The sequence below is a fragment of the Parasteatoda tepidariorum genome, chromosome 8 (genome assembly GCF_043381705.1).
Source record: "Parasteatoda tepidariorum isolate YZ-2023 chromosome 8, CAS_Ptep_4.0, whole genome shotgun sequence".
NCBI lineage: Eukaryota > Metazoa > Arthropoda > Arachnida > Araneae > Theridiidae > Parasteatoda > Parasteatoda tepidariorum.
Window position 1 is genome coordinate 27,625,022 of NC_092211.1, and position 24,752 is coordinate 27,649,773.

A 24,752-nucleotide genomic window follows, 5' to 3' on the forward strand; every position below is an offset into this window, starting at 1 on the left:
AATCGCATAGATGTGCGACCGCATATGCGAATCGCCTGCAATGAGAATACACCAGAAGACAGATAAGACATAATGAAAATATTGTAGTTTTATTTCCATATTTTTAAAAGACTTTTAAATATTGTGAAAGGAATTTTACTATCATTCATTAATTTACAAGTTTAATACCAGCAGCACCATCTGTGGGGAAAATTTTGTTCTATAATCAAGAACTCTGGGGAAAAAAAGTTTATGCCCAGCACATAGACGTGCTGCTAAAATTTTCCTTTTTTTATATTTTTGAAAACTGTTAATCTAATTTAGAATTATTTCCATCTTATTGAAATGCTCGATTGCTGTAAATGCTGTAAATAAGCTTATACGCTGCATTAGGGTTACATTACATTATATGCGTACGCGAAATATTTAAACATAGCTTTAAAAATGGTTTATATTTTGGACATCGTTGACTTTTTCAAATAGCTTAAACTGTGCTGTTAAACAGACTTGAAAATATTAATTTGTGATACTTACGCTGTAGATGGGAACCTAAACGCGTATTGTTGAATTTCGTGAAGATGCGTATTTTCACAAACAATTTTGGCTAATGGTGATTTCTTAATAGATTCCAGTTGTTCTGTAAGCAAAAAACATATATAAGTATTTCATAATGATTTTTATTACAATGAAATGTTAAATCTTCGTAGTACAATTATTGCAATTCCATTCATATTCGCATAATTGGTTAAAGATTTGTCTGCTAAAAGCATATTTTTAACTCAATTTGCACCACTCGAACTGAAATTTCATTATGATTTTAAATTTTAATGATAATTTCATAATTTATCCAGGATTTAGCCTATTTTCCAGTTCGTATTATGATATATTCTAACCATAAAATAATTTACAATTTGAAATGAGTCGGTTTGCAAAAAAGTAGTGCATATAGTTTAAAACTATTTTTTATGTTATCTTTCAAAAAATATAAGACTACTATCAGGTTAAATAATGAAATCAAATATTTTTGGAAATCTCTCTTGCATGTTCCGTTAAAAATGAATTTTATTGTAAAAGGTACCGTCTTCCTGAGTGTCTGTACCTTTCACCGTAATGTGATTCAGAATTTTCACTCAGCAGTACCAATGCATTTAATTTGTTCTATGGTACGCATCCTTTTAGCGCATAATACCTTACTTTAATGAAGATTGACGAAAAGAAAAAGAGAAGTTTGCTGAAATTAAACAGCAGCATTTAAGTTTCAATTATTATTTTTCACAATGTTTTTAATTCTTATAGCCACATAGGCTGAACTCTTTAAAAATTCGAGTTTAAGGAGTCTAGATGGTTTTAATTTCATCGAAAAAGCATCAATGTACAATTTTTTTCTACTTCCCATATCTTACTTAAATCTTAACTGGGGATTTAGAATTTTTTACTGGAGTTTATCATAGATGCAGAAATTATTTAAATACAATTACTTGTGTGGAAAACTTTGACAAATTAGTTTCGTTTCGAGCTAAAATTTGCAGAAAGAAAGACACTATGGCGTTTTGCGCGTATGATTTAAGTCATAAAAATCATATTAAAGACGTGAAACAATTTTTATGGGCAATAAAATATGTTTTTTTCAAAGCCATTCTAGCTTAAAGGAATTGAGAAATCAACAGAATTATTTTTTATTTAAAACAAACATAATTTTTTGCTTAATTTTATAACTTTATAGAAAAAATATATTTTGACCAATATATATATTTATATATTGGTGAAAATGTATATGCTGACAGTTGGATTATAGTTTTTTGTAAATTTGTTGTTTTTTTTTTTTTGATTTATATATATATATATATATATATATAAAAGGGATAAACATTTTTTTACATATAATATCATTTTTTTAAGAAAAATTACCAAAAATAACAAATTTATTTTATAATTTTTCAAATTTAGAAATATTAAAAAGTTTGAAATAAAATTACAAATTAATTTTTGGGTATTATCTTACACTTGGTGCAAAATTTCTCAGAATTAGACAGGTCAAAACATATGTAATTTTTTCTAAACTAATTGAAAAAAAATCGAAAAAAATCTTTGCAATAGAAACAAATAATGCATAAACTAATACAAATTATCCTTTTACCCAATGAAAAAGATCCTGTTTCACCATGATGTTCGAAGTAGTACCTGTCCCCGAATTTAAGATGATAAAATTGGATACCAATAATGCATGCAAATGTTGGGCCTACAACACCTTCTGGAACATGGCTTTCTGATGTACCTCCAGTATATAGATCAATATCATGAACCGAACTAAATTAAAAACAAAATTAGCATAAGTTTTACATTGGAAAAATCGCAAATTTTTATTTAAAAATTCAAAAAATTCAAAAGATATTATCTGTAAAATGTGGGATAAATTTGATAGAAATGCTCAAATATAGTTACAATATATGAATACAATATATTACCAGAAACGTCATTATCATACGATATTGTAACTTAACCGGAATTTCTTTCTCCGTGTACAAATAGAAACCTTCTTATGCCATTTCAAGTCCGTGTTTAAAATTTATATAATTATTTTTACTTCATAATACAAATTCATTAGAATATTATTGTTTTCATGAAAGCCAATATTAGACAAATTCATAGGAGTATTATTTTTATGAAATCCAATATTTTACAAATTCATAAAAGTATTATTGTTCGCATGAGATCCAAGATTATACAAATTCATAGGAGTATTATTTTTATAAAATCCAATATTTCACAAATTCATAAAAGTAATATTGTTTTCATGAAATCTAATATTATAGAAATTCTTTAAAGTATTGTTTCATGAAATTCAATTTTTCTTTAACTAACGGAGCCATGGTTCAATGTTTTGGGAAATTTCAACCCATCAATCTTATAATAATTCATTTGATATAGAAATTATTTTTAAGAAATGCACTAAAAATGCATGTTTGCTTACTGATAGATATCTTGTAACTTCTTCCTTCTTTCGGGTGTCATAAACCTATCGAGGTCTTCGAACTTCTTGACTTCAACTCCAAAACAATATTGAATATAGCTAGTATAGCCTTGAACACCATGATCCCGACCTCTTTGTATGTTGAAGGCAGCCAAATCTAATCCTGTTGAGTTTCCTCGCCGCCTGAGAGATCAATAAAATAATCATCATGTTATAACGACATTCAGTTAAATGGTTTTAAATTAAATTAAATTAATCTAATTATAACAATTTTGAATTTAAAGGTCTTAAGTTTAGTAAAAAGTTATATTAGTTAATTTTATAAGAATAAAATTAAAGCAAAAAAATAACTGTTTATTGAATAATGTAAAAAATTTCGGATCAAATTAAGGTAATAAAATTCATTTTTATCGAATCATATTATGGAACAAAAAACTGATATATAATTATTTTAATAGTAATAATTACAATAAAATCGCTGAATCATTCCAATTAAATTACACCCTAAGTGCAAATACTTTATACCGTAATTTCGTCCCGAATGTTTTTACAGAGTATAATAATTTAAATAGTCATATTAGTTCAAAATTAAAATCACAATTTTAATTTGTTATTTTTTGAGAATTCTTTTACTGTCTGTTTGATATCCACAATCAAATATGCGAAGTAAATAATTTACGCAAAACTTATAAATAAAATTAAATTGCCCTGATTTTCAAAAGGTGTTGATGGTTTATTAGCAATTAAATAAGTTATTAGGAGAAAAAATTAGTTTTATATTAGCTTACGGGTTTAATTAAGTTTTTGGATCGAAATTATCAGGGAAATTATAATGTCAAGTTAACGAGAACAAAGCTCACTTCAAAGCATAAGTTCCTCTTACGTCATATTCAGACACTGTAAAAATTTTCTGTAGATTCTACATAAGGAAAAAATATTTTTCATCGAAAAAAAAACTATTTGAAGGAAGAAAAAAAAATCAGATTTACCGTCCGTTATCCACGGACGGTAAAAAAAAAATTCCAGTTCTTTTTACGGGCTTTCTCTGTATATTTAACAGTTTAAACTGGTTTGTTGGCTACGCGGTTATTCTCTGTTTTTCATCCTAATCCTAATCGGGTTAAATCCGTCAGTTCAAATTCTAGATTTTGCTTTGCAGTCTCGCTTACCGTAAGGTAATTCTACCGTATTTTTTTTTCAAATCATTTTACCATTATTTTCTATACTGATAGATAGCAATTTTTTTGTGGTTTTGAACATCGCATAAATAAAACTGTGATTCGATTTTAATGTCAAATTTTATTGTCTACCTGATTATTATATTTTTTTAGATGTAATTTTTTGGTAAGTTAAGTTGACAAACATTTTTATACGGATGGGTTACTATGGTTTTAAACATTTTTAAATAAGAGATCATTCTTCTTATTGAGACACTCGCGCTGTGGTAGTGCAGAGGACAGATCGTTCTCCTTCCAGTGAGGTATCCCAGGTTCGAATCCCAACGTCGACTGGTCATACGAATGCTGCAAAAAACTCACATCGACCGCACTGCTGACATAATTATTTTATAGAATTTCTTATTTAAATAACTGAATTTGTTGGTTAGCATGTTTGTAACGGAGTTTGTTTGTTTAAATAACAATGCTTAAGAAACAAGCGCTTGTTTTTAAATGACAGTATTTTTCTGTAAAATAATGGTTTTATACTGGCACACCAGCTGACAGTTATTTTCCGTAAATTTAACCACTTTTTGCATTGCATTCATCTAATTAAGTTTCATTCTTTTACAATTTATTTTCAACGATTTGTGAATTTAAATCTTCATGATTATTTTTTAATCCATCTGTTTGTATCCGTTTCGTGCCAAATACATGAAATGTTTGAAATTTGAAGTAATATTGGCAGCTGTAGTTATAAATTGATTTAACAGAGGTTTCGTATTTTAAATATATTCTGTAGAAAGCAACTTTTCTACATATAGATGTTCCAAATTCGAGAATTTAATTTTTTTTTCAATACCCCCTAATCATTTTTACGTAATTAATACAACATAACAAACAAAATACACAATTCTACAATACCTGTATAAGAAATTTCTGACATCTGGCACAAAATATGGATCCATTTTCTGGGAAGGCTGGAGAGTTAAACCTTTCATGAGGGGGTCCAACTGTCCATCGTAGAGTTCGAAGGGGAAGAAGAAGTAATTTCTCAACATAATACCAGATATGTGACCAGAATGTTCCTGAATCTCGCTGAAGAGACCATCAATTAGAGAATGACCGTATCTGTAAGCTGCTGTAGAGAATTCGTTAATCATTGTTGGCTCCATTTTGGAATTATACTGCGTGAAACCGCTCTCCAATACCCACAAACTGTAGAAGTCCATGTAGTGAGATCCCAGAACTGTCGGTAAGTATTCTCCGAACACGACCTTTTGCATCTGACCGCCTAAAATACGCCTAAAAAACAATTCATACAATGTACATTCATTCCATACAATACATTCCATACATTGTATTTCATGGGGAGAATAATAATTACAAATATTTTCTTACATGAAATTTATATACAGATGATAGTTTCGCAGTCATCTTTGCTTTATAACGTAAAACAAAAACAAAAAATTACAAAAAAATATATTTTACATTTACTCTATTTATTTGTTACCCATAACGTACTATATCTTTTATTATTTATTTATTTGTCGAAATTTTAAATTTCTCTCAGAAACAATAATTGACAAAGGAACAAACGCGTCTTTTAGAAGTTGTTTTCCAGTCATTTCGCTCCTCATCAATTGCATGGTGAGAAAGACCACAAAAACCTTGCAAGTTTATCCAATGGCAATGGAAGTCAAGACGCCCGGTGGCTGAGTGGTAGTGCTTCGCGCTGTCGTGCACACAGATCCCTGGTTCGATCCTTGGGCCGGACAAGGTTGACTCAACTTTTCATCCCTTCAGTGGGTCGATAAAATGAGTACCAGGCATGCTTGGGAGCTAAAAACTGGGGGTTCCGAATTGGGCTGGTCACCCAACCGGAACATCTGTTCTTGCACCTCAGAGCCCAAAGGTCAAGAAAATTGAGATGGGTACAGTAGACCATGGCCCTCTACAGGTTGTCGCGCCGCTGAGTTTAGTTTAATGGAAGTCAAATCTTTGACATGATAAAGATGAGTCGGGGTGAGATAAGCATACGGAAAAGATTGGCACTCCTCGCAATTCCTATTTGACATATCAGGTGACAATCTAGTACATTCAAAAGTACCATTTGGAGAAAGATAAGCACACTTCAAGAGAAGCAGTGCTAGTATCACTAAAAGACGTCTATATAGTACTGTTGCATGCATTGTAGCGTCTTATTATATTGCAGTATCTCATTATATTCAAAAATACCGTTTGAAAAAAGAAAAACACACAGCAACAGAAAAAGTGCTCGTTCACTAAAACTCGTTTCTATACGCCTGCATGTTTGACATGTATAACGTCTTATTAGTCGTTTTATTATAGTGACAGAGCCTGACAAAGGCAGGGGCATACGGGACAGTTGCCCCGGGCCCCACATCAGAGGGGGCCCCCAAATCGAATCGAAAGTTTATTTTAGGTTTCTTTCTTTAATGAACTTTTTTTGAACAAAATATCAGCACAGTGTAAAATCCGTCAATTTTATGTTAGCTTCACTAATCTATCGTATGAATACAAAAAATCAATATTTCGTAAATCCATGGCTTTCTAGAGCGGAATTCAGCTAAAGTTTCGCAATTTCGATGGACAAATTTGACCAATCAAAAGCCTGCATTTTTACGTATTGCAAAATGCGATATGTTTACAAAAATACAGGCTTCTGATTGGCTTAAGTTAGCCATCGTAATTGCGAAAATTCAGCTGAATTCCGCCCTATAGTCAGCAAGGATATGAATTTTTTGCAGCTAGATGACAAAGCTAACAATCAGAAAACTGCATTCGACATGATGGACATAGAAGTGTCAGAAAATCAATAAAATTGCTAATTGATACCTCATACATTGATACATTATTAATTAAAATCTAACACATGGCACATTATTAATTGTTATCGTTATGTAATGCATGAGACATACCTGGTCTCCCAAAACAATGTGTCGTCATCCCAATGAGGATTAACAACCTGAAGACCTTCTGCGATTCTGTTATGCTGTCGCACCCAAATGGTTGTTAGAGATGTAAGAGCAGGATGCTGGTTAACACGAACATCGCCTAGAATGCAAATATACAGATGAAGAAAACTTTGATCCAAGAATTGAAAAGCATAAGGATTAATAAGTTTTGCGAATATTAAAATCATAAAATTCCTTTAAAAGACATGTGAAATACTTAAATTTTAAGATTGCTATCATGATTTATGTTTAATTCTAGTTTTATTTTTTTAGAGAGTATATAACATTTTAAGCGCTCAACGAAATTAATAAAACGGATTAAAAAAATATTTATTAAAACCTTTGGAGTTGGGGATGAACGTCTTATTGAATTAGTTTCAAAGGTAGTTCTTTAAATCTTTGCAATCTTTAAACTTTGGCAAGCACTACAAATCTTGATAGTGTTTGTGACTTGTCATTGTATCCATATATTACCGCTGTCTACTTTTACAACAGTTTAAGATTACTATTCTTTTAAAACTTTAACTCTGATTGGAATTTTCATTCCAAAATTATGGTAACATAACCGACAGCAGTCAATCCATCCAAATAAACTAAAAGTTTACGGTAGAGACCATTATTTACCTTGATGATTTTGAAACCGGTTACATCTTTTACGATAAAAAAAATATGAATACAAAACTATACGGTTTTTAACCATTTACAATTAACAACAGTAAAAACAGTACTTCAAAACAGTAGAGAAAAAAGAAATTTAATTGGCCATTTGAGATAATTGTTCAGCTTTATAGTGCTATCATCTACGCGTGAATAAGAGAATTGCGTCCCAATAGCCCACATTTCGTGTGTTAAAGGAAATGGAGAACATATTGCGGTGATTTGCAGATTAGTTCTCCAGACTATAATATGTACCCATATGCAAGGAACAGAGTGGCTTCACTTGGTGGGCCTAGTTGGTGCGATAATATTCTAGTTATTTAATCGTATCAGAGGAAAGCAATTATTAAATGGTTTTTCTCACAGTTAACAGTTTGAATACCATCTAATTTATAGTTATTTGACTGTTTTATTTGTATAAGGTAAAGCAACATTTAAATAAATTGTTATTTAACCATTTTTTTTTTCGAGAAAATTCTAACAGTGTATAGTGTTGACAAACATTTTCATTAGGTAATAAGAAGAAGTATAGTATATCCACACAAAGTTAAATATAACCCGTTTATTATTATTTTTTTGAGAAATAAGCTTTGTGAGTATAAATATATTAAATTTTACTAAGCAAATATGAAAGAAACATTGTGAACAAGTCAGGTATAAACGGAGTTAAGAATTAATAGTTTTATGACATGCGTTATGAATAAATTCTGCTAAAGAATTCCAATCCTGCAACTTTGATTTTTAAAGTTAAAAAACATTGTAAACAAGTCAGGTATAAACGGCATTAAAAATTATTAATTTTATGCCATGCGTCGTGAATAAACTCTGGTACTGAATTCCATCTCAGCACTTTTGATTTTTAAAGTTAAAAAAATAATTTTTTTGTAAGAATACACTAAGCAAAGCAGAAGAGCATCCTTAAGTATTATTCGCTTTTTTACTGATACTTAATTCACTTACATGCTTGTTTATGTATTATTCGCTTTTTTTCTGACACTTAATTCACTTACATGCTTGTTTATGTATTATCCGCTTTTTACTGATACTTAATTCACTTACATGTTTGTTTATGTATTATTCGCTTTTTTACAGATACTTAATTCACTTACATGTTTGTTTATTTTTTAAAAAAATGAAACAGTCTGATTTTACGGTGTTACCCACAGAAAAATAAAAAATATACTTGCTTTTTTCAATATAAAAATTTGATGGCTTTCACAAAAATTATAAATTTTATGAAATATTCTCGCTTAATGTACACTGGTGGACAAAATTAAGAGATGGAAGACATTTTCCCGAATATCTCAAAAAATACCGAATATAAATAAATGAAATTTGGTATGGATATAGCTTATTCCATGATAATAAAGTATGCAAAACAAAAATGAAAGTGCCATTCACTGGCAAGACCTATTGCCAATAAATCCAATGTAGTCTGAACTTAAGGATGAAAGATGACAATAAAAGTGAGGCTTGTACAGTGTGTGTTGCCTCTAGTATGGTGTATGATCACCCCTGACAAACAGACAGCATGCACAACGAGTATGCATGCTGTTAATAAGAGAGTTAAGGAGGACTTGTGGAAGACCCTCCCATTCTTCCACCAGAACAATTTTTAACTCCAGAATGGTTCTGGGGGGAGGTTGGCGCATCACAATAACTCTCCCAAGAGCATCCCAAGCATGTTCAATAGGATTCAGGCCAGGGGATTTGGCTGGCCAATCCATTCGTTGAATATCCTCGCTTTCCAGATACTCATCAACCATGAGAGCCTTATTGGATCGCGCATTGTCATCCATAAAAATGAACTCAGGGCCAACAGCGCCCCTCAAAAGACGCACATAGGGCTCTAGGACCTCCTGCCTGTGCCTCTGGGCATTCACGGAGCCATTGTCAAACACATGGAGCGGTGTGCGGGTATCTTGCATGTGCGAATGAATGTACGAAAGTGCTTTCCATCTATTAATTTTTTCCACCTATGTATTTAATACTAAGTACTAAGTATTATATCGTATTATAACTGCATTATTAATTTTTGTATTACCAGATCTAAAGCAGAATAAATTTCTTTGAGGAACACTGCATTGATCTTCTTTTGGGTTTTCCGTTTGAGGTAGAAGATCGCCAGTATGTGGAACTTTAGTCACGATCAATTTACCTAAATTATAAATGAGAAAAAAATATTATGAATGATATTATTACATCAAAAATTGATTAAAATTTCGGTTAACTGGAGTCTATTTCTAAGGGCAATTAAACAAAACAAAAACACATGCAATTTTATGAACACTATGCAATGTTTTAAATATTAGCAATAAATACAATTAAAAGCATTTGAGGAAGCATTGTTTAGTATGCTGTAAAAATTTCTAGATCAAAGTACGCTGCAAAAGTACCGGCACTTTGGGAACTTCATCCATAAAATCCATTTTACAGCGAAATTCATTTTTATATTAGAATGTCATAACGTAATTTTTACAGTAACATTTATTTAATCGGAGTGATTCAGTGAATTTTACGGTAATTATTACTGTAAAAATAACGGTATGTTTGAATTTTTTACGCAACGTGTTACGGTAAAAATGGATTGTATGGTAAAAAGTACCAGCTCTAAGTGTAGACCAGAGTATTATATTAAAAGTTGCATTCTTTTAGTCTGTAGTATTTGCTATACATTTAAAAATCATGCTCAAAATTAAAGTAATCAAAATATCTTATCTATTTACTTATCGTAAAATGTGAAAACGAAGCGAAGCTATTATTTGAAAATTTTAAATTCCAAAAAATGAAAACTCGTAGATAAAGTAAATTGGCCCTTACCGCCTCTGAAAGTTCTTAATCCTTCAGTTTCGTTCTCTTGTGTGCCATAAATTAAAGATAAATCTACGAAAGCAGTTACTTGATCCATTTGTTGACGAGGCCCTAAATTAAAACATTCAAAATTAAGATTAAACACATAAGCTATAACAAATATATATCAAAGGAAATCAACATATACAATTAAGTTAAAAAGGAAAAAAACACAGCATTATAATATTAAGCCATGTACAACTAAAGTAAATTACATATTCAAAATATTGAAAATTCACAATAATTAATCATGACTGCTGCCGGCGTAACGAAGGAAAAGAAAACATGGAATGTTTTAATGTTAACTCTGTAATAAAATTGAAACAATGAAGAATTTAAAGCATATAAAATGTGTTTTTAATATTTTGCAAAGAGAAATCGGAAAACAATTTTTCCTGTTTTGCCTATAACCTAAAAGGTATCAAAAATGAATTTACCTCAAACTCAGTATGGTACACCACTAAACATAAACAGTTCCAAAAATATGTTGTTGTTTTTTTTACATGTACAGATTTTAAACTGTCGTTTTCTATTAAAAGGTACAAAAAATAAATTAGACTCAAAACCTTTATGGTACACCATTGAACGCAATTAGTTTGAAAAAATTTTTTTTAAACGTCTACAGATTACAAAATATCGATAATTTGTCCTAAAAGAAGTAAAAGAGAAAACAAGTTGAGACAAGGATATTCCTGTCAGTTACTTCAAAAAATATATATAATTGTTGCATTAAAAATGCTTAGAAAGCTTTTAAAAATATGGTTTATTGCTAACGATAAAAATAATTTATAATGTTCTTAATAAAAGTTTTTCATTGTTTTGAAATTAAAAATTAAAACTTTTTTTTTAATAGCTTAAATATTTTTTCCTTCGTCTTTTTATTATCAATATCACTATTTTTAGTATACATGAATTATAAAGCAAAACATTTATAGTTTTTATTCAATAAAACTTGTATAACTTAAAATCGGTCATAAAGTTTTGCTACTAAATTAGAATATAATACAAGGCAAAATTTTACCTAAAGTACATAAAGGACATGGCGCAGATCGAACAAAATTTAGACAATCCTGTCCATATTTAGAATAGAAGGGATCATCTTGAGGTAGAAGCACAGGAAAACATTGAGGATGCGTGTCGTTGGAATGTGGACAACAGTTAATCATCTGAGGCCCTCCTAAAAATAATTAAAAAGTCCCCCCAAAAGTTGAATTAGTACATTATCAAACAGTAAGTACATTATTCCATATACTTTAATTTTTCTTTAACGAATAATATGCATGTTTCTTCAACATTAATATTCTTAACAAAAAAGCAACAGATACAACTGAAGTTATTTATAAAACTAGGAAATATTTGTGTTACTATGTAAAAAAAATTTTGCAAAAATTAGTCTTTCTGAGAAATTTGGACTATTTTAGAAAACTTTTCAGTAAAAATTAGAAATTCCTATTACGAGCAATTGACTATACAGTAATTAAAAAAATTAGTAACTAACAAAAGTAATTATTAAATTTCCAAAGTACATTTAATTTAACTAAAAGTAAAATTAATATCCTGCGGCACAATTCATTATAGAATAGAAACTGTTATATATTTCTCACAATACCAATTTAAAAGTAGATAACCCGAAAGGATAAATTTAACACATTGTTATTTATGTGAAAAATTAATTTATAGATAGATTATTTTTAAAAAATAGACTAATTATTTCATTAAAAATAGAAACATTATTTATTTAATTAAAATCAATATTCTCCTATTCTCGTTTAAAAAACATTCAACTTTAATATAAAAAGTACACATTTTTAACAGTGAATTACATACATTTTTTTCACAGTTTTAAAGAACATAAATATAATTTTGCAAACATAAAATAGTCAAAATAACAAATGATTATCATGTTAAAGCATGCTGTTGGTTTAAAATTGAAGTATTAAGGTTTTAATTGTTAAGAGATTAAATTATTAGAGTCGGTTATGATTAGTGTATATACATCTTTGTTATAGGTATTATATGTTATAGGTATAGGTACAAATTAATTAGCATTTTGATAGCAAGTTAGATACTAAAACAAAATGAAACAAAACTTTTTAGTGCAGCGTTATTTTTCGTTAAAAATTAGAATGCGGAGTATTATTGTTATAAAACTAACTTCAGTTTGTTTTTATTTGTTAGAAAATATTTGTTATTAATTTCCTTGAAGGTTGTTAATGGATTATTGTTATTATTTCATTCTTACCTTGCAGAGCATTATTCGCTGTTAGTTTCGGTTAATTTAATTCTCACTTACCATTTCGATGTTTAGCGCTTCATTGTGTATGCTTTAACTTCTTTATTTTATCAAAACAACTCAGACCCCTGGAGTGGTATTGAAATATAAAGTTAAAATTTGCATCTTTAATTTCGGATCCCTGAAGTGGTATCAAAATATGAAGCTAAAATTTGCATCTCTAATCTCAGACCCCTGCAGTGGTATCAAAATGCAAAGTTACAATTTGCAACTCTAATCTCGGATCCCTGAAGCGGTATCAAAATATGAAGTAAAAATTTGCATCTCTAGTCGCAGATTCTAGCCGTTCTATCGAAATATAAAATTAATATTTTCAACTCGAATCTAAGATCCCTGTAACGGTAACAAAATACGAAGTTAAAATTTGCATCTCGTAAATTTTGTTTCAACTAAAATAGGAAAAATATTTTTTCTATGTAAGACAATTATCACTTGTACATTTTTTACAGTTCAATTTAAAATAAATCAGAACAAAATATTAAAAAATTAATATATTCGATTAAACACCTTAAATTAATTTCAAACGTTTATTTGAGCCTCATTATTTTATTTTTCGTAACTGCAATTTGGTGAAAAAAGAATACGATGAAAAAGAATACTGGAGAAATTTTTAAATCACCCCTCTTGTATCATTAGAAATTAAAAAAAAAAAAAAAAGAAGAAGAAAAAGAATTATTGAGTTCATATACTTTTATTCATATACTTTCATACTTTTTCATATTCATTTTTTACTTTTCTTACTTTTTTCTTATTTCCACTCTTTCTCAACTTTTTCTTTCTCTTTTAAATTTTAAGTGTAAATATCATTGTAGATCATATTAAGCAAACACAATGCAGCGTATTTGCTTTTTTAATAAATAGATTTATATTTTGCGTTCGAATGAATAGAACTGTTCTTAAGATTAAGGTAATTGATAATATTTTATCTAGTTTCATTACAAACATCGAGTAATTTGTACAATAATCAAATATTAAGGAAACTTCCATTTATACTAAACGCAAGCTATTTAGTTTCATTGAAAAGTTTGAAAAAAATATTTATAATTTCAGAAACAATACATTTCTAATTGATTTTAAACTTAACTTCTTTTTATTTTACTATTTTTCTTTTGAGTAAATTTTTAATAACTATTTTTAAACAAAAATATTCACAAATGTAGATTAAAGTGTCAGTAATATTTTCCAGCGTTCTATTTATAAAGTTCACTTAAAAAGTTAAAATTAAAAATTAGATTAACAAATAATTTTATGAAGAAAAAAAACGAAGATTAAGTTGTCGTCATTTCTATTCTGTTGCACTAGATGGCGACACCACAGCATACCATTATATTCAGTTTAATCATTTATGAACAAAATCGCTAAACATCGCCATGGTGTGGCAGATCACGTACCAAGTGGCATACCAGTAATAGGTGTTAATGTAATATCATGGTCAACGAATTGGCCGAAAACCATCAAAAAATGGGTGTGGTCATGTGCTGGACGATCCATGTGACGATGGATGTAGAGGGACAACACTCGTGGAGGCGGCAATGGTTTAGCAGATTTGGACATGCGAGGAACCGATATACCTGAAAAATAATTTTCAAAAAGTAAATTTTTGTAAAATTTGAGCAGTATAAAAAAATTTTAAATTTATTCCAATTTAGATAATAATAACAACTTTTTTTAGTTTTAAAATAATTAAAATTTCTTCAGGAACAAAAGAATAATGCTTTGCGGACGTTCCATTTATTTTCATTCATTATGGTATGATCCTCATAACCAATGTAATCAAATATAACACTCAATTTTAAATCTTTAATTTAGCATTTTAAATTAAGTTTTCTAATCATTTCTTTTAATGAAATCATTTCTAAATTGCTGAATATTAAGCATCATTTAAAACTATTATTTTTTAGTGAATTTAGAAACGTCAGCTTTAGAAAATGTAATAATTGCAAGTAACTGTTATTTCCAATCGCATTTTCTCCATAAAATCAATCTTAATTAATAAATGTAATAGTTAATAAAAGTAATCCAGAGATAAAAAAAAAAGTTGTATGAATACTACTGATGGCAATATGTTTTTAAATCAAACACTTCAAACTTTCTCAGACTGTTTCTTTTTTTTTTTTTTTTTTTTTCAGATAGTATTTCTAAGACATGACTTCAATTTGCGCGCTAATAAAAAAATCTATTTTATTGTTTTGAAGAAAGAAACCATGTGTTATATAAGGCTGTGAAAATCCGAAAGGAGAAACAGCTATCTATTTTCATATAACAGTTTGAGTTAAATGTGAGAATTGTAATTAAAATTTTAACTCAAATTCACCGTGTTATCAGAATTTGTATGATGCATAAAAACTTAAAAAGCGCGTTAGCATTTGTATTTTAATAATAAATATTTATACTTAATATGAATATTTGCGTAACCCACAAAGCATATATCAATTATGAGAAATGAACAATATATAACAATATATAAATATTGTTACAACTGACGAACGATACATAAAACAATAAATAATAAGAATAATAATGAAACAAATAATAATAAATGCTTTACTAAATTTTTGACTTATTCACAGTTCTCTGTTAAGAAATAAAAGCTTGCCACGGTTTTTAAGCAAACATTTATTTTTAAAACAAGTTTAAAGCGAAATTATTGAAACCGAGTCAGAGAAAATATAATCAGTTTAAAAAAGCCACTGTTTTTTTTTTTTTTTTTTTTTTTTTTTTTTTTTTTTTTTTTTTTTTTTTAATTTCTTAAAGAAAATCATTTAACAAAGTTGATATCAAGCTATAGTTGAGACATGTTACATTTACACATAGATCAATTACATTTACCTTTCATTTTCATTACTTCTACTAATTACACTATTTTCTTTCAGAATATATTTCCACCATCTAAAATATAATTGAATTATCCTACCTAAAAACAACTAATTTTTTATTTGAAGCTTTTTTGAAACATTGAAACAGGTTTTTCCTGATTAAAACTTCACTTACTTTAAAGATATATAAATAGGAAATAACAGTTGACATGCTTCAAACACTCAAAAACAGGCTCTCATTTTCGAAACTTTCCAGAAGAGAGAAATTATTAAACTGAGTTTAACTTTTCTAAACAGAAAAATGACAATCAGTTTAAATACAATGGTTTTTTTTAAAATCGATATGCTTGCTTAACTTTGCTTATAGTTGAAATGCTTATGTTGAGTTATAGTTGAAAAAATGTGTTACAATTGCACTCAGATCAAACCTGAAAAATGATTAGGCAATTCTGAAACGGGGTGCCTGTTTTTGACCGCTCGAAACATGCCGACTATAACAGTTCTTATTTATATATTCTTATTTATATATTTTTGAAGTGAATGAAATTTTTAATCGGGTAATATCTTACCGCTTCAAATTCTTGGGATTATTTACTTAATTAAAACAGGTTACTCAAACAATCAAAAATTACTATTTTTTCTAAAACAGGATCCCATTGTTATAAAAACAGTAGCTTTTCCGACAAAGTTCAAACGTCATATGTGCTCATATGATTCATTTACAACAGATTGGTGCAATACCGCCAGCGGAATACAATCAAGATTTATTTTTACTTTCACTTTCCTGTTTTATATTTAACTGAGACTAAAAGTTCCGCATCTTACCATCAGCATAATCCGGTGGCAATAACCTCTGAAGACATGTTTGTCCTTTGCCCCATGTAGGATTGTAAAGATTATTGCAACTCCCATCTATTGACCGATATTTTGAGTCCAGGCATGATGAGTCGGAAAAGTGGCCATGGCATTCTCCTGCGGCTTTCAAAGCCTCCCTTCCTTTTAATTCTTCGTGGGGCAAGGCTAATGTCACTTGTTCTTTCGTCAGGCTGAACCTGTCATAGGTTAAACAATGAATGTTAAATGCATGCATTTGTTCTATTGAAATGATAATATCATTAGGTCTTACAGAAAGAACAGTTATTGTTAGTAAATGGCATTTTAATGTGTTTGGTAACAGGAAGATTTATAGGTGTGTGTGCATTATGAGTAATTGGATAGAATGTGATGTTAGGTCAAAGTTAAATATAGAAAGAATTTGTTTACAAGCAGTAATGAAAGACCGTAATGTTTTCTTTTAATAAATACACTGTAAGAAATTCTGGATCAAATTATGGTATTAAGTTCATGGTATTGGGTTCATTATCCGTAAAATCCATTTTTTACCATAAAATATTTTACTATAAATTTTACAGTGATATTTATTTAATTAAAGTGATTGATTTCAAGGTAATTATTGCTGTGGAAATTACGGTATATCAGATTTTTTGTTCTGTAGCATGGTATGGTAAAAATGGATTTTACGGGCCAGAACTTTTAACCGTTATTTGATCTGGAATTTTATACAGTACGGGGTTAGTTGAATTATGTGACTAGCTTTATGCGCAATAATAATGCGTAAAAAGTGGTTAGATAAATTTTGTAGCTATCACAAAATCACACGTGTTTTTTTTTCTTCAGGACGTTCATTAAAATTTAAAAATTAGTGAAAAAAGTGGGAAACCATGCAAATGAACAAACATGGAAGCTATGAAACGTTTTTAATTTATTTAAGCAAATGAAGAAGCCATTGCAAACAAATAAAAATGTATGAAAAGCTCAAAAAATAGCATATAAAAGCATTACATGTGTTATGAATAAGCTTAAAACTTAGATATCTCATCATTTGAAATGTTTCTGTCGTAGTAAGGCTTCTTATTTTGTATATTTAACAAAGGGATTATTATTATTATACTGAAATAAATAGTTTAAGCATTCATAAGAATTAAAAATTATGAAGTAATTCATTCAAAATATAGAAAAAGTGGTTGAAGTGGTTTAAAAATTTTTTTCAATATGATAATTCACGTTATCATACTGAAATAAATGGTTTAAGCATTCACAATAATCAAAACCAATGAAGTAACTCCTTGAAAACAAGAAATAAGTGGTTTAAATCATTTATTTCAGCATGATAATTAACATCATAATACTGGAAAAAAAATGGTTTAAGCATTCATAATAATTTCTTTGAAACGATACTAAGTTCACCAATGGATGAAATATTTCTCTTTCATCTTGTATGTTTCCCATTGGAAATAACATTATAAAATCGCATATAAAAATAACGTTAATAAGATTTTTATAATACATTGAAAGTATATGAAAAAAGCTCATTAAAAAGCTAACAGATTAAATGAAGCAAAGCATGAAGTATTCCACTCTTTTCTGTAGCATGTGACAAGAATCATAATATATATATATATANATAAACATATATATATATAATTTTTTATTTTTTTTTATAATTATTTTTTTTTATTTATTTTCTTTTATGCCGACCAGGTGGCCGAGTGGTTTTAGCGTGTCTGACTGTGGAGCCGATGGCGGCGGGTTCGAATCATGCTCAGGGCTTGGCTGTTTCTTTCTCTCTGTGTGAATGTGACCCGCCCTATAAACGGGCTTGTCGTTGTGTGACGTGGGCGAAGCTGCTCCACTGCCGTGGCTTCGCCACAATTGTCCACTGGGTAACGAGAAGAAAGCAGTACTGGCATTCCTGTGGTCAATGGGACAATCCCCAAGTGCTTACCATTGAAAAAAAATATTCTGTTTATTATACACTTAAAATCTGTGAAGAAAATTTATTGTTATTAGTATTGATGTCCATTAGTTTTTCCCGCGTTTGAGAAAAAAAATGTTTATGAAACAAGAAAATTTGTGCTAAATGTAGGTTGCACAAAGTAAGAAAATATATTCGCTAATTTCACGAAACCTTCGTTCTTGACGAAACTGTTTCCTGGTATATGCTCAGAGTGAACATTTCGTCAAAGGATGAAATAACAATTGTCACTTCGTCAAGGAAACTAGTTTCGTCAAAAGTAAGGATATATTTCGTCATTCTAATTAATTACGATCGTCGAGTCTTTATTCCATTCTAACTTCGTCACTCTACAAATCACTCAATGTGCTGACGAAATTATTCTCAAAATTTACGAAATACAGCTTAAAGTTTGCAGGATAGTCAAAATTGAGTATTTTATTTCTGAGAGTGTAAATTTCGATTCCAATCCCCATCAGTGTTACTGTATCAATTTTTTTTTTATTTCATAGCTTCATAAAATGAATTATTCTCAATCTACGAATGATTAATTTATGAATATAGAAAATAAAGACTCGTACATATCCTTGATAACGTTTGTAGCTTCTTCAAATTTTTCTGTTGCTCTTTCCATTTTTGATGCTTTCGCATTTGGAGCTAAAAGATGCTGATGACGTCCGGATGATGGGAAATGACCTGGTTTCATAATCCGACCTGCAACAACAACAAAATTGCATTAAAAAATCATATTTGTAAAATTAAAAAGATATTTTGAATAAATAAAATGATTTTTTTTCTTTTTGTTTCTTCAAATATTAAATAAAAAATAATTGGGAATTTTTCAGAGCTGAATATCTTTTGAATTAATTACAGCTAACGAATGTAAAAAATGTAAAGGATTAATTAATATGCTGATAAGCCGCATTTTTTCGAAAAAGGTATGTTTGTTAATCAAACTGCTCTTTAGTATTGTTTCTTGATTTTTATTTCATTATTTTCCGAAAATTACACTTAATATCTTTCAGGATAAGAGCATGATAATTTGAAACATCTAATCCCATAGATGAACATTGTTTACTTTTTTTTTAATTTGACCAAATATGTCCTTAAAAACACTTTCCTGAAAAATAGAAAAATTTAGTTTATTTTTGCATTGCTACATGCTCCCCGTATAACATATTTAAACCATAAGCACACCTCTATGTCGTATCAGTATTTAAAGTCACGAACCGTTACGCTCGTCCAATCCTGGGTATCCGCGCTCACGAACTATCTGGGCGCCTAAATATTGGCTGAACTCTTGTCCAAAAAAATTTACGCACACAAACTTTTTCTATAAATTTCCGTCTTCTCTCTCTTTATTTACTGTACGACATTGGGTTACATCTGTAACGCTAATGTTGCAACAAACGTTATAAGCGTTTAAGATGAGCAGGTGCAATATTGAGCAATATTGTGCAATATTGAGTACAATATGCACAATATTGTGCCATACTGCACAAGATCTATGCACAATATTAATATTTGAAATAGGTAAGTTTTTTTTTTTGCTACAAACTGTTCACTACATTTGTGCTGAGTTAAGTATAAAATTGTAGAAATAATTAAACTAAACTCAGTGGTGCGACAGCCCTAGAGGGCCAAGGACTACTGTGCCCATCTCAGTATTCTTAACCTTGGGCTCTGGGGTGCAGGAGCAGATGCTCCGGTCAGGTGGTCAGCCGAACGAGGAACCCCCAATGTTTAGTTCCCAAGCATGCTTGGTACTCATTTATCGACCCACTGAAGGGATGAAAGGCTGAGTGGACCTTGCCCGGCCCGAGGATCGAACCAGAGACCTGTGGCACGACAGCGCGAAGTACTACTGCTGAGCCACCGGACGTCGTAGAAATAATTAGTAGTGAATAAAAATGTACAACTTTGTTTTATACAGTGCCATACAGTTGCAACTATTTTTTCTGGGTAACAATATTAATTATCATGTTTGTTTGACACAATAAATTCTGAATATATACAAAGATGAGGTAATTTCTAACCTGTTTTAAATATCTTTTTCTCGTGAGCCCTTTTTGCTTTGATAACATGCTCTGCAACAACGAAAGCCTGGTCCATGTCATAGTCTGTAATTTGAGGTAACCATTCATAGTGCGTCCTCTGCAGAATTGCATATCTTGGGGTTATAACACTACTTTGACCATATGTCACTTTAAAAGTACATATCATTAACGTCAACCGCAAAAGCAGCCTGCAAACAAAAATAAGCATGATTATTATACAAAAAATAGCATTCTAAATGCATTAATAGAATAAAAAAAAGTAATAATAAGTGCAATGGAAAGTATAAAAAATTTTTTTAATTCGGAATAACTTACTTTTAACTATTTATTGAAGCACAACCCGAATGAATGACTCACAAATTGATTATAGAACGTATTTGAAATCGTTATGATTATTATAAAAGCATAATCTAACTCTACTTTTGTGCTTATAATAATTATTATAATAAGCACATATTATTATAATATTATAATAAGCGCATAATTATATTATCATAAAGACTTCTTAAGTACCTGAGTCATCCTACAGCATCTCTGTATATTTTACTTCAATATTAAGTTTTAAAAAAAATTCGAAAATTATTTTTTTATTACTTTTGATAAGTCAATATAATAAATAAATTGTTTCGTATTAAAAGTTCTATAATTTATTTATTTCAATCTTTATTTTAAATTGGACTTTAAAAATTAGTCACTTCAGCACTACAGTACTGAATTAATAACTTTCAATGATGGAATTGCCGTTTGCAATTATACATATTAAAATTTTTATGCAGTATGCTTCAATTACAACAAGACATAGCATTGATTATGCTAAGAAAATATAATAGCTTGCTTAAAATTGCAAATAAATAAATTTGAAATATATGTAAAATGTGTCTCAACATTAACACAAAATTTTAAATTTTGTAAAAATTTGACTACTAACGGAAAAAAAGAAAGGCAGAGCGGCAGTTGATATTTTAGGATTATTAAAGTGAAGCGCCACACAAATTTGCTGTTAAGGTATATCTTGAGCAGTGTGTCATTTCCTAATCCAGTAATTTTCCAAATTTGCTGCTTAGAATTGGTTGCCCAGACCATGCGGTTTAACGCTATCTATTTTTTTTCACAAAGGTGTTTCTCTAAAGTCTTAAAAAAATTTGCTATGCAAGTCTGCATATTCATTCAAGATTTGAAGGATAAAATTGAGCGCTGCATTACCGAAATTTTGTTGACAGTCACTAAAATTTCATTAAAAAATTGTGTATTTGACTACAAAGCCCCACCTTTATTGGTCGATGTGTCGTACCAAAAAGCCCTGAATTTTTACATTCAGAAAAATTCTATGTTAGCTGCATCTAAACAAAATCTGTTAAATAAATTTTCTTTACTCACAGTTACCTTAGATGCCGTTCCATTAATAACCATACATGGGATGTTTTATGAATCTATGAAATATTCAACTATTTGTTAAGTGAATTTTGGGACACTTTGTAGAAACAAGTTAACGGAATCATTCCAAGTTAACTGCTTTTTTAATCAATTTCTTTTATGTTGAATAACCTAACAGGCCATTTCTTTCACAACTCTGCACAGTATTTTTTTTTTTAATTGATAAATGAAATATTTAAAAATTTCAATTGAAAAACTATATTTTCTAACATAATTATTTTTAGCAGAATTTTCAGACAGATTTTATAAACAAATAAACGCAAGTAACATAATTGAAATGTTTTTAGAAGTCTGGGACTTAAATTTACTTTATCTTAAATTATTTTTTAATAAAATAAATTTGTTTCCGAATAAAATTAATTCTTATTCAACCCAGTTAATAATATTCTCATTATTTGGACCCAGAAATAATAGAAATAATATATAAAATTGAAAGTTTCGCAACGCAGACTTTTTTTTAGTATTCAAAACTACTTACGGAAATTTTATTCATTTGTCTGGTAAAAATGCACTGTGGTCGGTGCGAGCCGGATGCGGAATTCGTATCGACCAGGCGTCGGTTCACCTTTTCGAAGGAGACCGCTCTATCCTCTGAGCCATAACGGCTCAAAATTCATTTTTAACATATTTGTTTTTAAAGAAATTTTGTTTTATAATTCTGATCCATGGCTCAGTACTCTTTTAAGAGACGATCAACAATATAAACGCATAAAGTCGCTCTTCAATTTCTTATAGTAAATGCTTAAATTCATAAGGGATAATATAGCTAAATGAAATAAATTTCCTTTTTGTTTCCCAAATATTTTTGAAACCATTTAAAAACTCTACTTTTAATTTGCATATTATTATTTAAATTTATCCTCACTATTTGGAAGATCAAAACTAAAAATAAAGGAATTCTAAGTTAATTTTAAATATTTTTTTTTTTTACTTTTTAGCTTAAATGTAATCAATTTTCGTTTATACGACACTAAATTTCATGTTTTAACTGTTAAAAAACATTATTTAAATTTCACAAATGTTATTTAAATTCGTGAGAAAAAATATAATTAAATAAAAATATTCTTTTCTATTTCCAAATTATTTTTATTGTCAATCTAAAATCTATTTTATATTAACATTTTCTTTTTGAATTCATTTCGTATTTTAAACTTCAAACAACAGTATTTACATATAAAACATGAATTATTTACATTTTTGAAAAGGAAAAAGAAAAACATTTGAATGTCAATAGCATATGTAAATTTCAAAAAAGTTCACATTTTGAATATAATTAACAATCATGCAAATAACAAAGAGGAAAAACCTAAAGAAGGAACATAATCTGAAACAACAATAAACTTCACTTTTCTCTAACTCATTGTGTTGCCACCATTATTCTCATAATTTGATGAGTCCACATTATTAAGAAGATTATTTCAGTCTAATTCTAAAAACCTAAATGGAAGCAGCGAACGCTCTATTTTCATACTCAAGATCATCACCTGATATTATCTTTCGCTTTCGTTACAAAAACCATGTCTTAATTCGTTTGCTTGCGTTCAAGTGACCTTGAAAGGTTATTCCCCCATCAAAAGAGAAATAGAACGTGAAGAACTTCAAAAACGGGAAATACGCTTTGTTGTTTAGCTGCTTATTTAAGCCGTTGTGTTTTTGTGTTGGCTCGATTCTTTGATGTTTTGCGTTTTTAAGTGAAAATTATTTTCCTTTGAATTATAAATAAGGTGGAGTTCTTTTGATTTTTCTCGTTTTGTCTTTTAAGAATGAATTTGTATTTTTTCAGTGCATCCTGGTAGCTTTATTTTTTTTTCTTTTCCCTTTTTTTTTTGTTCTTTTTAGTATATTTTTTATTCTCTTAATTATTCATTTAATATTGTAAACACGGATTTATACTCAAGGATCAATTTACACATAGATAAAAAAAAAAACTTTATTTACATTTAACATTAAAATCGATTTTTAGTATAGGAAAATTTAAGAAAATTAGGAAAAATATAGGAAAAATTTATCGTGGTTTTGGCTTTAAGGGAAACCATGAAGCTCGGTAAATTTTACCGAAGTGCTTTGGTAATGATTTCGTTAAAATTAGCAATGAAATATGATATTATAATTTGTGATCAAAAATTTGGTAAATGTGGTAAAATTCGGTCATTTTATTATGATACCTTAATAACTATTTGTCCGATTAAGTTTTCTTTTAAATTTTGTAATTTATACTAAGTGTGTGGTAATAAGAACTAAAATATTGAAAACCAGAACTTCTGGTAAACCACTACCATATAAACGGAAAAGTTACCAGATGAATGACTTAAACACCGTATAGACATAGAGTACGGTAATTTTACCAGAAATATTCATCTGAGTAGTTTTCGACCTTGAAAAAAACCTCGCCCGTGGAAAACTGTAGTTTTTACTTGTAATCGTTACCTTATTATCACATAATTATACTTTGATTGGATACTTCTATAAAGATAGATTTCTCATTTACTGTTTTAAATAACAAGGATATGTACTGTATCTATTAATAATTTTCAGAAGTTATTATTTTTACTTTAAAGTCATTACTTTATCATTGAATATTAATCATATAAATAACGTTGAAATTCCATATCCATTTTATGACTAAACTAATTTTTACAGTGTCACAAATAAAGTTACAAATTACAAATAAAAGCTTATATAACTAATGTTTCGTCTTCTAACCCTTTGGGACACCGGTGTGTACATTTGATATATATCAATTGAAAAACTATATTTTCTAACATA

General features: G+C 29.1%; 1 protein-coding gene across 3 annotated transcripts in view; it reads right to left on the minus strand.

Annotated features, from left to right (window-relative positions):
* The window catches only part of LOC107449062 (peroxidase), a 76,080-nt gene that overhangs the window by 4,914 nt on the left and 46,414 nt on the right, over positions 1-24,752 (minus strand). For 2 of the 3 annotated variants that reach the window (XM_071184529.1, XM_016064480.4), the window contains exons 2-13: positions 20,532-20,740; positions 19,077-19,209; positions 16,527-16,753; positions 14,277-14,456; positions 11,614-11,769; positions 10,563-10,664; positions 9,787-9,900; positions 7,050-7,185; positions 5,032-5,412; positions 2,951-3,133; positions 2,117-2,286; positions 514-616 (exon numbers count right to left, since the gene is read on the minus strand). In XM_071184529.1, the coding sequence (XP_071040630.1) occupies positions 514-616; positions 2,117-2,286; positions 2,951-3,133; positions 5,032-5,412; positions 7,050-7,185; positions 9,787-9,900; positions 10,563-10,664; positions 11,614-11,769; positions 14,277-14,456; positions 16,527-16,753; positions 19,077-19,209; positions 20,532-20,718 (2,072 nt within the window). In that variant the 5' untranslated portion in view covers positions 20,719-20,740. The remainder of the gene's footprint in view (positions 1-513; positions 617-2,116; positions 2,287-2,950; positions 3,134-5,031; positions 5,413-7,049; positions 7,186-9,786; positions 9,901-10,562; positions 10,665-11,613; positions 11,770-14,276; positions 14,457-16,526; positions 16,754-19,076; positions 19,210-20,531; positions 20,741-24,752) is intronic. The other variant, XM_016064481.4, reaches the window with a different exon arrangement.